Here is a 17,954-nt window from a genome sequence, read left to right on the forward strand (position 1 = left end):
GGTCTTTTTAACCACCAGCGTGCTTGTAATAAATGTGAGTAAAGTCCTTCCCAAATCTTCGTTTGCGAAGCCTAGACATGATGATGATGCATGGCTGATTTTTTTCCCATCATTATTATATATTTAGATACTAGAATTACTATAATATTATTAGTTAAGATCATTACCCAGCTTATGTAAGGTCTGCTATTTCTTAGTTTTGTGGCATCTATGTGATATACTTTTGTCAGCCCAGTGTTCTCTGTGCAACATAACATGCAGCTGGGCTACAGAGTCGTTTTGTTACTCATTCCACCAGCTTTCAGTGCTCCTTGCAGCCTCAAACATTTTCATATTTAGTTATGAAGGACAGGCACAAACATTGCTGTAGTCCTTAGTGACACTTCTGGCCATTCCGCACCAACATTAAGTGAGTTTCTGAGGGTAGCTATAGTAGAAAGGGGACACAGTGAATACAAGTTGCCCAGCTGTAAGGAGGGAGGCCTTGTTATCTTACTCCTGTTTTTATTTCTGCTGTAACACAAAAACTCCTTGAATGTGGACTAAGAAAATAAAGAAATTGACTTCAAATTCGTGGGAACTTCATAGCTACAAATATACATTTATTTTATTTATTAATTTTTTTTTATTTCTCTTCTGTCTTTTGAGTCTCGAGTTCATGTTTTCTAGCTTTTCACAGAAAATGATAAGAGCCAGAACCAGAATTTTACTTTTTAAATGAAATACAAGATTCTCAGGTAAACACATAGTTCTAGCAGCTGAAAGACTGGATATCATGAGACTGATAATTGGCACAACTGATTTCCTAGCATAACAATGTATGGCAATTTTGTGGGTCAGGAGAGATTTGGAGCAGAAAAGAATGAGAAGATAAAAAGAGTTCGCTTTCTTTCATGAAAGTTTTAGTAAATTTCATTTGAGTAAAGTCTGGCCAGAAATTTATGTGCCTGTTGGCTTGTCAGTAGAAGTGTTCTGCCACATTTGCTTTTATGTGTCCAGGACTTCAAACAGCATGCTTTTTTTCTCTGCAAAATGCCTTCCAAAAGACAGCAAGGGAGCCTAAATGATTAGTTATATATTTCTGTCACTTGCAATAAAACTTAAGACTTTAAGTGTTCTATATAGAGAAACGACCCATCAGCCTCAAAAAGTTGTTATGGCTTTCTCTCACACACCAGCTACTGAAGAACAAGCTTAGACTTGCCAGTATGTCTGTCTCAGACTCTCTTCTCAATCATGTACAACTGGGAAAGCCTCTAGTGCTTTCAGCAGTAGGATTTATAAAGGATCCTGTTTTCTTTCCCTTCCAAACTTGGAGGGGGAACAGGATTTTCCTGTTCAGAACAGGATTTTAGCAGAGATTTTCTGCTAAATGGTGTTTGGCAAAAATAATGTTGCATTTCATGTCATTTTCTCTTCTGATTTTATTTGAAGCAATAAGCAACATGCTGTATATAGTTATACCTGTCTCCTAAATCTTTATTTGGATCTTTAACAAGGAGATTCCTGGTTTTCAGCAGTACTCAACACTTGTGATTCTCAGCAGTACTGAATACTTGTGGTTTTCATTGACTTTAGTCAATGTATTTGTTAAAGAGATCAGACTGCTTGTTCATACAAAAATGTTGAAATTTTTTTCTCATTTAAAATTTCGAAAAGTCTGTTGAATTCCATAGCTAGTAGTATTTTTAAACATTTCTGCTTGCCTTGTAAACAGTGTAAATTATCTGATGCTTGTAACTATTTCTAATGACTAGACCCATTCAGAAGTATGTTTTCATCTTCCACTAAATTTATGATTTGAGCATACCGGATGATGAAGTGTTATTTTTCAAAAAAGTATTTCTCAGCATCATCTCTTATTTCTCCAATGCCTAAAGCAACTCAGCTTTCTGATTAAGTAATATTGCATTGGTAATTAATGGCAAATCAACTAATCAATACATCTTATGATGCTTTTTATTTGAACTGAAAAGTTTGCAGAAGAGTCAGCACTGTATGTCTTACAAAAAATTCAATTAAACACATTTCTATCAAATAAAACACAAATGAGTCTGGGAGCATGTAAGATTATGGCCAAAATGAAATAAAAGTAAAGGTTTGAGTAAAGGTTTGGAGACTCAGAAATTGGGCATAAGTGCTGGTTATTCCTATAGGTGCCAGGAATTGCTTTCACTACTGCATTTTGGATACTTTACAGTTTTTGGAATGATGTTCCTGGCATTATTTACCCAAGTTTTGTTTGGATTAAATTTTAGCAAACAGAAAGGCATACAGTATTAAATCTTACAAAATCAGGTAGGATTCCAAAGTCAAACATAGACTCATGCCTCTTACAAAGGTTTGAAGCAAATTCAGACTGAATTTTCATAGCCCACCAGCCCAAAGTAGCACTTCCATGGACCACTGAAATGAGAAGCCACCTTTTTATAGTTAAGCAGGTCCACATATATTTTTTTTGGCCCTAATACAATACATGATTTTATAGCTCTAATTTGATTTTAATGTACTAAAATATCATTGCACAATACTATATATATAAACATACTTCTACACACAGAGTACTTGAATGCTTAATATGCTCAAATGTATCTAAAATTTTGATTTAATATACTCATTACTTACTGAAAAAAAGTTCAGTTTGTGTTTCAATAAGGTCTCCCTATTTAAGGTAACACTGATGTGACTTGCAGTTCCCATTTAGCACGAAATATCCCATCTGAGATAGGAGCTTTCATTCCATCATCCCATTTGGGCTGTAAATCCTAAACCATGTATTCTCTGAGGTTTTTACATTGTTGCTTACTTCTTGATTAATCAAAACATCAAAATTATTCATTAACACTATCTGATTTTCTAAACCCATTTTACCCCACAATTGCTCCCTTTGCTGGGGAAAATAAAGGAACACTGAAGAGCTCTGGACTAAAACTGGGATATGGGATGGAGGTTACTGCAGTAACTAAAAGAACTGAGTTTAGCAGAGTTCAGATACGGCAATTCACTGAAAGCTTTGGTGGAGAAGAGAATAAGCTAGTGGCTTTTTAGGCCACTAATTCATATTTTACTTACTTCCTAGCTCTATTTTATGTACTGTCCCCTTATTTCTGGTAGACAAAGATGAATGTCCCACAAACAGCATAGGTAGAGGCACACTAAAACAGACTAGCTACAGTGCAGAGATCTTCTCTGAGTTTCTTCTCTAGTAATTGGGGGAAAGAAAAGCACTTTTGGGATGCTAATAATCTGTCCTGTTTTATGCATCTAAAAACAAAAATAAAAATTTAGGTTATGGAGAAAAGGTACCTTACCTCAGAATATCTGCTTCTAAATGATTAGTTCAGGCTCTCAATTCTCCATTAGCTCAGATGAATCCCATTCTAGGAATCATCAGGAATTCATTAAGACTTGAGGGACTTGAAGATGAGACAACTGCAATTCCAGCTCAGAATGATTTACCGATAATATCTGTCACGTTCTCCTACACTAATTACAGGTTTATTTTTTTTTCTAGAAAAGTTAAGCTCAAATTTCTCTCTCAGCCCTCCTGAATGTGCAGGACGTTGCTCATTTGAACCAGTGCCACCTTGTTTGCTGGAGCTAGTGGGGAGGCAACTGAGCCCTTGTCCCTGTCTTTCTTACTCTAGTGGGATGGTTTATGTTTAATTCTCATGTCATGGGTAAGCTTGAAAGACTTGAGGTCTCCCTCAGGTTGAGTAACACAGAAGACACCATGGCTTACAGAGAAAGCTGTCCCAAACTGGCCACCCAAAGTAAAACTTGCAATTTCATAGTGACAAACGGCTAACAGTTCCTTTCCCAAGACTTTCATGTTGATGACATCTACAGACTGAGCTATCTTTCCCCTCTCAGTCATGACCTCTTGAAGACTCAGATCTGTAGAAGTGAAAAATGACTGACTTGACTTCTTTTGAGAGAGCATTCCCAGATCCATCACTTATTTTCATTATCATTGAAGACTAATTGGTTTACTTCTTTTGATCCACCCAAACGACTCCTTGAAAATGTGACTGTTTATTGTTCTGCTATTGCCTTGAAGACCTAGTTACCGTAAAACCAGAATCATTCTATCAACATGGAAAAGGGAAATGAGAAGAAAGGAAAAGATGACAAAAGAAAAAGAGAAGGAAATATTTTCCCTAAATATATGTCAAGATTGACTTGCACTAATTTACAGTAAGAGTTGGCACTTTGGTTGGCCTCAAAGTTTTATTTCCTTTGTTACTGATAACATGTAGAAAAACTTTTACAGCGTGGACTGAAAATATAAGAGAGTTAAGAGAAATTCACTGTACTGTCTCCATTAAGGTTCACTTTGTGCTACTGCATGTGATTAGACAATTTATTTGATTGTCTATAACTGCCCCTTTGGAGCCATAGCATTGCATTTTCAGGTGCAAATCTCTCCGATATTAGTGGATTATTGATTGAATAGTGTTCTCTGGAGCCATTTAATCCTACTGAAGAGGTTTTTCTTTAATTGGTGGATCATTGACCTAGCAGACTGTTGCCTTATTTTGGTTTCATACTGGATAGATTTCCCAAGTTTTGTCCTTGCATGTAAGTTAATAGATCACAGTCCCAATAGGGAGTATTATTGTAGATTGTATTAGTACCTTTACTTACAATAAAAATATCATACTGCCAGGAAACCTATTGATTTTGGTAGAATTATTTGCAGGGTAAAGTGTAATGCAGTATGAGAAAGAATATGAGCATAAAAGAACTAGTCTTCAGTACACATTCTGAAGTGTTTATTGCAATCCTTATCAGGTATATTATGTATCACAAGTGTGACATGTCAGTCAGAAACGCGATTTTTAGACTAGCACCATATTATTAGAGACAGCAGAACATAGATAATGCTTGTTGCATGAAGTCAGTGGGGAAAAAAACCCAAACCCTTGTGGATTCCTGTGTTTTGAAGGATGACTCCCTTACTGGTCTCTTAGGAAAGTGCTGTATTTCCTCACCTCAAAATAAAACTGGAAGCTTGTCCTCTAATCTGATGGATTTGCTGAGCATTTCGCACAGCAATGTCATTCTTAGTGAACCATCTCTCCCTTTATTGCACTGATGCTTATTTTAATGTTTTAGGCACAGTAAGAGCAACTTAATAATGTTCTCTAGTCTAAGCATTATGAAGGAAAGAATGCCTCTTTTTTGGACTCTTTCACCCTGTCTTTTCTTTTTACCCCAATCCTGTTGTCCAGGCAGTGGAAGAATAGCAGTTGAAGGTGCAATACTATGAGTACCTCTGAGTGTCTAAGACCATCGTAGACAGTCACCTCATCCAGATATTTGGCTTTTGACAACACTTAGCTTTTTGATTGCCATTCACAGTTCATCTTGACCACATCACCTACTTCTGTCCTCCCTTCTAATTCAAGCCTTCTCACTGCCCTGGGACTAAATTGTGGATGTCAAAGTAGTATCTAATTTGTACAAGATGCAAGCTAATATTAATTTAAAATTTAACATATTTAGAGAATCACAGAATCGTTAAGGTTGGAAAAGACCTCCAAGATCATTGAGTCCAACCTTTGACCAAACACCACCATGCCAACTAAACCTAAGGCACTAAATGCCTTTCAGGTAGTTGTAAAGAGCAATAGGGTCTCCCCTGAACCTCCTTTTCTCCAGGCTAAACAATCCCAGCTCCCTCAACTTCTTCTCATATGACTTACTCTCCAGACCCTTCACCAGATTTGTTGCCCTTCTCTGGACATGCTCCAGCACCTCAATGTCTTTCTTGAAATGAGAGGACTAGAATCAAACATGCTATTGAGGTGCGGCCTCATCAGTGCCAAGTACAGAGGGACAATCACTTCCCTAGTCAATGTGATCACTTGCCTAAAACATACTAACCAAGTTAGATACTGAGGAAGGCTACCCTACATCTGGTATGGGTGAACCTACCTCATCACAGTGCTGCCAGGACGTGGTTGATTCTGCTGCAAGTAGCCTCTCTTGTTGGGGACTTTTAGTTTTGTCTTGAGCTGAAACCAAAAAATGTGTGTTTCTGTGTATATTTATGCTCAAGATATGGCAAAAGAATCAACAAAATGTTTTTATATTTTAGCATATATCCATTCTGAGGATGCATTGCTCTTTGGAAATAAGATGAAGAACACCATTTCTAGAAAAGCCTGTTTGTTGTCATTGTGCATATACAGATACACATAAAAACATCACAGTATATTTTCCTGTGTTTACCCCAGCGCAGCTCAAGCTGTACATTTTTGAGTCCAGGCTAAGTTTACTTCGCTGACACAAGAAAATAGCCAAAGGAAATATCTTTTTCCTTACTCATTACATGTTTTTATTTTCCTTTTCCTGTCCTGGAGTCTCCAAAAGATTAGTCTAATTTATTTTATGTTCTCTGCTTTCCCATAAATAAGGTAATGCCAATGCACTGCAGGATTTTTTTCTGTTATTCAGAATAGAGTACATTCTCACTACATTTTGGAATATACCAGGCTCATTGCACAGAAACAGCAAAAATACATGTCTACCACCTGTGAAGGAAGTAGATTAAGAAAGGGAGTAAGTACAATATTAACATCTGAACCTCAGCTTGAGAGTTACAGTTGTTGATGTGCACCCATGCAAGGAAGTTTTTCCTTTAAAGCCTTATATAACTCTGAGATAGGAAACAAAGTTTTAACAGTTTAAACTATTCATTAAAGATGGCTGAAACTCTGATACCTAAGGTTTTTAGGTGATTGGAGGGGGTTTCTTGGCATCTAATATGCTGAGAAACATCTTGATTTCTTTTAGGCTGTAATTCTAAGAGAATTCCAATGACTGTAAGTGAAGTTGAGCCTAAATTATTCCTTACTTGATTTTTAAAAAAAGTTTCCACCTGTACCTGAAGTAGTTTAATCTCTTGAATTTCCATACATTTTATTTGAAACTCTACCCAGTGTGAGGATCTTGCAAAAATTTTAAGTTTGTAATTTCCAGTACAGAAAAGAGAATGTTTGAGTAGTGTGGTTCAGGATTCATTACAAAAGCAAAACATAGCACTGATATTTATCCTACCGGTCTGATGCTTACTCTACTTTTATCTTAGCATTTTCTGGGGGCAAAAAAAGAAACCCTAGCAAATTGTGGCACTTCCTGTAATATTTGTCCTTTGAATCTTTTTTGCGGGAAAGAGAATTTCTCGAATTAAATGAGAAGACATGAACCAAAGACCTTTATAAACACAAATAGTGCTAGACTAGAAAAATGGATCCTCCTGCCATCCCCTCTGGCTCCTCTATCTGAATGACTTGGCTTATCTCCTGGAACCAAGTTAACCCCAACTTTGAAGTGTGTAGTAAATAGCTCTAAAATATTTCAGTGTGAAAATGAAGCTAATTAATTCCCTGTATGAAACACAAGAAAAATAAGGCTTGGAAAAGCGATGTTGTATTTTAGTAGGGAAGATTCATTTTCATTCATTTCATTCCACACCATTTTTCTTTTATTTTTAAAAGTTACCTTCCTGTAATTGCACACTAGTTTAGAGTTAAGATAGGTGCATCTTAACAATAATGGGCACTTTTTTAGCAAATTATTGCCAAAAGTGCATTCTTTATCCCAGGGAGACACTGTAATAGATACCAGCACTTTTGTAATGATACAAGCAATCTGTAAGCTATTATAGTGTCGTTTATAGTAACTTAATCTTCATATTGTTTTATACGTCTGGAATTTTAATGGTGTTTTTAATTTAAGGAGGGGAGCATATTACATATGACTAGTTACATGGGAGTATGAGCTAAATAACAGACCATTGAATGGTATTCTTACAAACAAATATTTTGAAGTACTTAAATGAGCATAAAGAATAGAACAAAGATGTTAAAGAATGTTGTACAGATATAATAGTAGCTTTTATGGATGAGTCCAGAAGTGTCTAGTCTGAATTTTTACTGGTTTTAATGCATATATTTTACTTCTAGAGAAAAATGGGAAAGAACACAGGTACTTTTAGAATACTATTTAAAAGTAAATATTTTATTTAAAAGAAACATATTTACCTAATTAATACATGTATTTCCATTATTTATTTCCAATAAACATGTAACTTTAACTAATGAAATGAATGAATTAATATAAGGACTTTATTATATGTAAAATGTAAACTCTAAACTACATTCTTGAAGCCAGTGCAAAAATGAAGTCTTTTTTCCTGTAAGTTCATTGCCATTTTTAAAATATATAGAAACAGGTGCAGTTCTCTTGTAAGAGAAATATCGTAACACTTCACTAAGTAGTGAATTACAGAGAGATATGATCAGCGTAACAATTTAGTGGTTGTAATACTATAAAAGGTAGGGTTTTTAAATTAAGAGAACCAGTTCGCTGTTTTGAAAGAGGTAATATTCTACTTCAAACTGTCATTCTGTATTTCTGACTTGCAATTAGATGATATTTCTAAAATGTCAGTCCCAGATTCTGTTGTGACCATCATCATAATAAAATATGACAGGAAAGATATTATATCAATACTTTTCCCATAATTAGCATTAAAGATCTCTCAAGGGTTAAGTACAAAGGTTTTTCGCTGAATAGTCTGCAAGCTTTGTGCCTTTAAAATCTTTTAATATAGCCAAGACTGGTGACAACCAGGAGATAGATCTATGAACAAACCCATTTTGAGAGAATAGTTTTGTGGTGTGTGATGTATGGTACGCAAATGAGCTTATTAGGACTCTCATCTATTTTATTATTGGTGCCCAATTTAATAGAGGCATTTAAAAAACAATATTTCTGCCTGACTCCTTGAAATGAAGAAGATACATTGATATAATTGAGAGCAAATGATTGCATGTTGTGCCATTTAATCATGTCATTTTTCAATTGCTGTTTTTTGCACTTCACTGCATACTTATAGAATATTTAGCTTCAATATAGATTAAGTCCCACAGTATGCAACTGAGTAGAGATCCCATATTGGGTGACATATTCTTTTAACCTTGAAATCAGCAAAAGCACACAGGTTTGGCAGTATTTTTCTATCTGATGACAAGTAATCATTAATTTTCTATCTTTGTCATTTAGCTTTTTTATTTTAAGGAATTACTTTCTTACTAATATTTTTTGAGGAATTACTGGCTTTCTTTTTCATTCAGAAACAGAAATTCTTCTTTTCACCATATGTCCTGTAAGAATGGAATTTGAAATACAGGGATGCATCAGCCTGACAAGAGAAGTTCTAACAGGCATTGCCATTTCACAGAAAACATTGAAAACTACATTTTACCCAAACTTTTTGAGTATTGTTTCCAGTTTTCCCTTTACTGATGTATTAGTTCTGGTAGTCATGATACTTAAAAGTTTTACATTCTCACTTTTGAAAACTGAACTGCTGCCCTAGCCAGAAATCGGGCATAAAAAAGGCAAAAAAATTTAAGAGTTGTAGTTTGATTGATACTCAGAAGTTGGCTTCCATTCTCAGATTTTGCCTTAATTTCTCTGTAAGGTTGTGGTACTAAATAACATCAGTTCCATCTTCCATCAAGGAACAACTAAGTACAGTTAGAAGTGTATCATTGTCTTCCTCTCATACCCAAATCCTGCAACAAGGAGAAAGAGTAAGCTTTTAGACCAAGGTTAGACAGAAGCTTCCTCTTGGATCTGGTCATTACAGATTTATCCGCAGTTGAGCTTCTTTTGTTTTCCTAAAACCAGCCAGTACTGCCCATGCATAAAGAGAAACAAAAGGTAAGCCCAGAAATGACTCAGTATACTTTGGCATTTCTTCTGGACCTGAAAGCACAAAAGAAATCCATTTGTGTTGTTACCATTTGTCATCATTCAACTATTTTCAAAGCTCTGGGTATCTGTGCATGGATGGAGTGCATCAGGCAAAGCATTATCAGCCAGTTGAGGAAGGTGATTGTCCTGCTCTGTTCTGCACTGGTGCGGCCTCACTTTGAATATTTTGTGCAGTTTTGGGCACTGCAATATAAGAAAGATATTAAGCTATTAGAGAGTGTCCGAAGTGGGCAACGAAGAGGGTGAACGGCCATGAGGGGAAGCCGTGTGAGGAGTGGCTGAGGTCCCTTGGTCTGTTCAGCCTGGAGAAGAGGAGACTGAGGGGAGACCTAATCCCAGTCTACAACTTCCTCCTCAGAGGAAGAGGAGGGGCAGGCACTGATCTCCTCTCTGGTGACCTCTGGTGACAGAACCCGAGAGAATGACCTGAAGTTGTGTCAGGGGAGGTTTAGAATCATAGAATCATAGAATCATAGAATTGATTGGGTTGGAAAAGACCTCCAAGATCATCGAGTCCAACCCTTGGTCCAAATCCAGTCCATTTACTAGATCACGGCACTCAGTGCCACGTCCAATCTGCGTTTAAAAATCTCCAGGGATGGTGAATCCACCACCTCTCTGGGTAGCCCATTCCAATGCCTGATTACTCTCTCTGTAAAGAATTTTCTCCTGATATCCAACTTAAATTTCTCCTGGCGGAGCTTAAGCCCGTGCCCCCTTGTCCTATTGCTGAGTGCCTGAGAGAAGAGACCAACCCCCACCTGGCTAGAACTTCCCTTCAGGTAGTTATAGACGGTGATGAGGTCACCTCTGAGCCTCCTCTTCTCCAGGCTAGGTTGGATATTAGAAAAAGGCTCTTCACCCAGAGGGTGGCTGGGCACTGGAATGGGCTCCCCAGGAAAGTGGTCACAGCACCAAACCTGACAGAGTTCAAGAAGCATTTGGATGATACTGTCAGGCACATAGTGTGACTCTTGGGGACGGTACAGTGAGGGGCCAAGAGTTGGACTCAATGATCCTTGTGGGTCCCTTCCAACTTAGCATATTCTGTGATTCTGTGATTCTGTTTATTATTCCGAATTGTAGAGTGAAAGCAAGAAACTTCAGATCCTATAAAAATGAGTTCTCCAAACAACATGTAATAAATAAGGCTGCAAAACCCCACATCTCAACATGTTATGTGGTGAAGATGTGGATCATGTGGATTTAAGGGAACTAATTTTAGATTGACTTTTAAGCTATATTTAAGCACAAATAGTCTCACGGAATATAGTGAGAATCTTAGTACATTTAAATAGTTAATGTTAAACACCTACTCAAGATCCTTGATGCTTCAGTGGCCAACTCCTCTTCCATGTTGTGTGAGAAAGCAGACTTACCATAAATCTTCAGCTGTGCAGAGCAGGCAGTGCAGCACAAGTCAGGCACTGATATGATGCAGGAAGGCTGAGGGATGGAGGCAGATCGGAGCTTGAGGCGATCTAATATTCCTCAACTTCCCACCTTCCTTTGCCTCTCGTATGCTCTGGCACTGCCTAAAGCTGCAGACATGTTTCTGTCATATGCCATTCATTTAGGAGTCACGCAGCTATGCCAAGCACTTTCTGTTCAGATCATGGCCACTTCCATTCCCATAGATAGTGCCATTAGCCTATGGCTTTGAAAGCGTATTTGATGTCATTTGACCCAGCAGGGGCTTTTCCAGATGATTTAAGGCATGGTATTAACAAGCTGCGAAAGTAGTTTCAGCTAGCCCTTTCTAGCTATGTGGATGATAACTTCAAAGCACTGAAAATAGGAGTAAGCAGAGGGAAGAAAAATCTTCCAAGATTCTAGCAGCATGGACAGGAATCCTCTGTATGGGAAACCATGACATAATAACATTATAATGACTAACACCTCAATGTTATCAGAGTGTCTGTTGTGAAGCAAATGACTCAGACACAAAGTCAAGTTCATACACAGCATCTGTAGTTACTGTGTATACTCTTAGCCTGCAGCAAAAAAGCCAAATACATTTATTTAAGTCTCACTGCAAATGGTTTAAGTGAATGTTTCTCTCACATTTGCAAAGACTTGGATTGTGTTTACATTTACCACAACTCAGTGGACACATGATAGTATGAGGAAACACAACTGAAAGTGTCTGATCTCTTAATCTATTTTTCAGCAAATCTTTTGCGCACACAGGAAACCGAGTGAGCCTAAGAGGTGCTCCTAAGTTTACTGTTAGATCATTACCAGATTTTCTGAACCTTCAAGTGCCCAGTAGCTTACTATAGCAGCAGCTGTGGACAATGTAGAATGTACCTTGCAAATAATGAAAGTAACTGGAAGTCCTGGAAGCATACTTTGCATGTGCAATTGCCATATTGACAGGTTTATATACAAGCATGCCATTTTAACAACAGCAAAACATGGATGGATATACCATGATATACTGTGATATATCATGTCATAGGATATAGGCAATTATTGTGTTGCTTTAGGACACTGAACACAAGACCCTAATACTGCTTAAATTCATTATTGCTGGTGCTATTATATAGGGCTTAAAGATATCTTTACATGATTAAGTTCTCTAGCTTTTAAAGTATTGTTGCTATAACCAACTCTTTCACCACACTGTTAGATACAAGCACTTCGTTCTTCTCCTGTTTAATATTAACCATAATATCATGTAATAAAATTGAAACAAAAGTGCCATAGGCCTAATTGTACTGTCACAGCCATGTAAATCAGAAATAGCTTCAGTAAAGCTACTGTTATTACAGTGGTGTAAAATTGATATAAATTAGAAATTACTTGGATACTGTAGCTCTGCTTTCAGATAACACTATGTAAAGGCCTCACTTAAACTCCCGTATAAGTGCAATTATGAGTGCAATTCTCCTTACCTCATCATATTAAATGGCATTGTATCAAAAATGAACAATATTTGTAAGGGATGACTTAATCAGATAGATCAAGGCAAGTTAATGTTTTAGGGCCAGATTCTGAGCTGTATTGACTTCTATGAAGTTAATGCAGACCTAAATAACATACCATCACTTCCAAAAAACTGAATTGCCTAGCTGTTATAAAATGTAAAGTAAGAACCCTGACTTTAGGTAGATTTTTTGGTTTGGTTTTGTTTGGATTTCTTCTCATGTGACATTAGGCTAATGAACAGCATTAAAAAGGAAATGTGCCAGACATGGTGGTTACATCAAGAACTATGAAGGAAACTAGCAATGAACTCTAGGAAAATAAATAAGGGCAAGTTCAGGAAACGTTAGTGAAAATGCAGCTCTGGTATAAATTGAATAATAAAATTCCTGGTCATATTTTGTCATAAATAGAGGTTTGGGAATTCGTCATTCACATTACTTAAAATTCAGAAATATTAAAGATACAGGGTTCTCTTATTATAGAAGTAATAGACTTCTAGCTATTATAGAGTTAGGGTAATTTAAATAGCTACAGAATGCATTATATCTGTAAGTGGAACATCTGTATGAAATGTCCACCTGCTAATATACTACTCAGTTTACTTTACAATCAAATGTACTTAATCATTTTAAGATGTCTTCTAATGAAGGCTTATCGGGAATAATGCTTTGAACAGAAATACTGTTAGGAATTAAAACTTCCGCTTTAAATGAGATTTCATTGCCTTGTTTACCCTTGTTGATTAATAAGCAATCTGTTAACTGTTAGGATGGCCCAGTTGTGCCAGTGAAAATAGACTAGTAATTCAGCTATGTTTGTGGGCATAATCATCATTTCTCTTGAAGGCTTTAAAAAAAAAAGTCTTTTGCACACTATCCGTAGGCAAAGAAAAGGCATATGTTTTTAGATGTGCATACCACTGTTTTACTTCAGACTTGCAGCTTAATATTATTGATCAAACACAGCAGCAAAATACTCCTTTGAGTTACAACATTTCTAAGTATAAATTCCATTTTCTAAAGAAACAGTGGCACGAAAATCTGGAACTAGAATTCGCTTTCTATAGAATGTTATTTTGCTAATAAAATTCAGGAAGGTAGAGCCTGATTTTTTATCAGTTAATGCTTGTGAACAGCTTTGAGAGATGTAGTGGCTTTTTTCGTTTGCTTATTATCATTAACTGGAAGTTTAAAGGCAAACACCCTGCCTTCAGAAAAGATGATAGTTCAGATTTTCTCATGGGGTCATGCACTTTCATCTGTGGCATCCCACAGAGGGAAACAGATGTTGGCAAGTTACAATTTAAATTATCTGGAAAGCTCCCACGTGTAGAGCACAGTCCTGTTAAATTCAGGAGTAGCACAACCCTTTGATAATAGTTGAATACTGGAGTCATGCAATGCTATAAAAGTATAGGGTCTCAGAAACTGGGCTGAAACCATAATCCTTGGATGCATTTGTGCCTTCTATACCCCAGCTTCATAGATTTTGTTATTAAAATACATTATGAGAGAATAAAATTGTGATTTGATGTTGAATGACATTAGAGTATAGTCATGGATAAAACCATGCTTGAAAGTACCCCATGCTATTAACTGCTTTTGGGTAGTACATCTCTCTCTAGTTCTGTCTGCCGTGTAGGATGCATAATTTTTACTACTGTTCAATAAGATTCTCAGTGAGGTTTCTTGGGTTTCTGGAGTAGAACCAACAGATCCTGGCTCATCGTTTCAATATTAGGACTTAGTGATTGTCTCCTATCAACCAGCTTATGCCAAACTGCATTCTCAGTAGCACTGGAATCAGTATGATGAAATAAATACAGTGAATTACTCATCTTCAAGGATGATACAGTTATCACAGTATTCCTATATTTACTCAAATACGAAACTACTCTGGAAATATGTTATGATAACAAAAAACATCTGTAAAAAATTCTATACTGAATTTTCTGCTTTCTTAATGTTTCTCCTGTGACAGGCTGTATAGGACCCATAATTTCTATTGTTTTTTTTTCTAAAAATACACATATTCACATTGCATGACTATGATTTTTTCACTCTGTAGAATTTCTGAAGTTGATTACTGTCAAGGTAACTCATTTCAGATGTGTCCCAATTGAATGAAAAAGAAATTAAGAATAAACCAGTTTACATCATTAAACCTTCAGCATTATTGAGACAGTTAGTTATATATGGCATTTGTTTGAAGAAGACTGAACATAACGTTACGCCTTCTGTGCTATTAAGACTGTATTTATCTGAAAATAAAACACTAAGCTTTGACACTAAAGTATGGGAATTTATGGAAGAGCTGAAAAAAGTATTGTAAGACAGAGATTGGGGACCATTAAATATCAGATAATACTTAATGTTTCAATTTGCAAAGAATTCCACACTGACATCTGTTGTTTGTCTATCCTGCAGTCTTTATGCTGTGAGATCAAACAGAGACGTCGTGGGGTAGCCTCTGTGCTGCGATTATGCCAGCACCTCCTGGATGATCAGGAGACCTGCAACCTAAATGCAGATCACCAGTCCATGCAGTTGATAATTGTAAACCTTGAGAGAAGGTGGGAAGCTATTGTCATGCAAGCTGTCCAGTGGCAAACAAGGCTACAGAAGCGATTAGAAAAAGACTCGGTGAGTAATGCTTGCTTTAAAAGTGCAGGGTTTCATTCTTCGTGAGAGGCACTTTTTCAGCACAAGACAAACACATCAATTTCCAAGCATTTTCTTCTGACTGAAGATGCCATTCCTAGTCTTTACTGCCAACAAGTGAATCTTCAGTTTTTCACAAAGCATTGTATTCTATGGACAAAATTGATTAGTAATATAAACTCACAATATACATAATCTATTTGCTGGATATTTAATCTCATCATGTCTGATCCCATCAAGCAATAAAAACAATCTTCTCTTGGTGCTATGTTGCTCAGGACCTAACAGAACTGTGCCCAGGTAAAATTTTACTGATTGAAAATATATTTTAGAAAAAGTATTTCCTGTGTAACTAAGACTGGTTTTAATTAACATCCCAGCAGTAGATGTGTATTTCACGTAGAATGCCATGGGTATGGGACTAATATACAATCCTATGTTATTTGAATATAAGTAAAATGCAATAATTTGCTTTTATCTCAGGGAAATGATTCCTAAGAGGCAAAATAGCACTCTGTTTAAACCATCCATTAAGTGGCATGAATTAGATTGGTTTTCTATAGCATAAAACTATATTACAAAGCAGGAGGAACAAAATAATCCCTACTCTAACACCGTGGACTGTAATGGATGAATTGGCTCAGTGTGTTTTGTGCTACTATCATACTGCTGAAGTCTGTATACTGCAGCTACATTGACAGCAATGATAATCCTATGTAGTTCATATAGTGAAGAGCCTTGATGAGATTTGAGAACAAGTGACATAATTTTTTAGGTTTATACCAAGCAGAGCAAAGGAAAAAATGCTTGACACTTACATCCTTCCTAATAGTTATCTCACTAATTGTGAAATAATACTTTTGACTTCCTTTTTGTTAAAGTTCCTTTAAAAAAATAACAGAAGCTGTAATTCTCTGGTTCAGTTATGGTACTATAGTATGAAGGCATTGTTCAGAAACACTAGTAGTTCCTGAGTGTAAATACTATTAATCTAAAGGGGCCAAGAAATGATGAGTTAGCGAGGAGAATGCTTGCCTGCCTTTATCAAAAGTTATAACATAGAAGTGGTCCTCTATCCATTTGATTTATTGGCTGTTTTGCTTTAGGTATTGAGATAAAAGTGGGACTTAATGAAGGAAGAGGTGTGAATAGACTATCAGGACAAGTCAAAAGGGGCATGTCTCTGTATGAGTCAACATGGAAGGGAGACATCACTGAAAAGCAGATGTAGTGCCAACATTGGTTTTATAAGCATGGGATTAGTCAACTGACAATATAAAAAGTGTAGATAATTGAGAAGAGTCAGTTATGCCATCAAAAATTTGACCTGGTTGGAGGTAGTGTAAAAATGATGAAGCTACATGCAAGTGTACAAGGGTATAGAGAAATCATTAATTTTCTGCCTTTCCTTATACATCTGTGTGCAGAGAGGCAAGTGTTGACTGAAGAAGAATGCCATTGGAAACAACCAAAATCATCTAAGAGCTTCCACTATATGACCCGTAGAAAAATGTCAAATCTTAGTGATGCTAAGATTTCTCTCAAAGAGCTAGTAAAAGCTGTAGATGTCACTGATGCAGATTACCAGAGGGAGAACAGTCATACTGAAAAAGCATGAAGAAAAGAAATCTGGGGAGAAAAGAGCAAGAATTCCATTTTGTTTGTGCTTAGTTTATGTTAGTGGACACTAAGAAGAGTGGGGTTAGATGAAAGGAGTTTGTTTGAGCCCTCTGTCCATAGATGGGAACTGCAGTATATTATCATTTAAAAAGGGGAAATGGAATGTATATTATCATCTAAAAAGGAGAAAGGGAAGCAGGTAAGGTAAAAGGCTGTTCGAGTCTAGTGAAAAACAGAAGATGAAGGAAAAAAAATTAACAAAAAAAACCCCAGAGGGTGGAAGCAAGAACAGGTAGCCCCTGAGGTGTACATAGAAATTGTCTGAGCATTAAATGTGGTTAGGGACATGGGGGGGCACAAAGAAAAGCTTCTATAGGTACATTTGTGATAAAAGAAAGACTGGGGAAAATTTAGTCCCTCTCCAGAAGGAAATGGGAGACCTGAGTACTTGGGACATGGAGAGGGCTGAGGTACTCAACGACTATTTTGACTTAGTCAACATTGGCAAGTGCTCCAACCACATTGCTCTAGATGCAGAAGTCAAAAGCAGAGACTGGGAGAATGGGAACCTCGTGCTGTAGAAGAAGGTTAGATTCAAGGCCATCTAAGGCACTTGAAAGTACACAAGTCCATGGGATCTGCTGAGATGCATCTGCGGGTCTTCAGGGAACTGGCAGATGTAGTGGCTAAGCCACTATTCATCATATTTGAGAAATTGTGGCAGTCCAGTAAAGTTCCTCCTGACAGAAAAAGGAGAAACAGGACCTCCATTTTTATAAAGGGAAAAAAGAAGACCTGGGGAAATATAGGCTAGTCAGTGTTATCTCTGTGCCTGGCAAGATCATGGAGCGGATCCTCCTGGAAACATCTTTGTCAGTGATGTGGACAGGGGAACTGAGTGCACCCTCAGCAAGTTTGCCAATGACATTAAGCTGTATGGTGCAGTTGACA

At 36.8% G+C, this 17,954-nt stretch overlaps 1 protein-coding gene across 9 annotated transcripts in view; it reads left to right on the top strand.

Annotated features, from left to right (window-relative positions):
* The window catches only part of AKAP6 (A-kinase anchoring protein 6), a 322,400-nt gene that overhangs the window by 229,506 nt on the left and 74,940 nt on the right, over positions 1-17,954 (top strand). For all 9 annotated transcript variants that reach the window (XR_005565501.1, XR_005565502.1, XM_039386513.1 and 6 more), the window contains one exon: positions 15,150-15,365. Coding sequence is in view for 7 of the 9 variants with exons in the window: in XM_039386513.1 (XP_039242447.1) it covers positions 15,150-15,365 (216 nt within the window). In the remaining 2 variants the exon portion in view is untranslated. The remainder of the gene's footprint in view (positions 1-15,149; positions 15,366-17,954) is intronic.

Source organism: Pipra filicauda, unplaced genomic scaffold (assembly GCF_003945595.2).
Source record: "Pipra filicauda isolate LSUMZ 115617 unplaced genomic scaffold, ASM394559v2 scaffold11_size5308982_pilon, whole genome shotgun sequence".
NCBI classification, from domain to species: Eukaryota; Metazoa; Chordata; class Aves; order Passeriformes; family Pipridae; genus Pipra; species Pipra filicauda.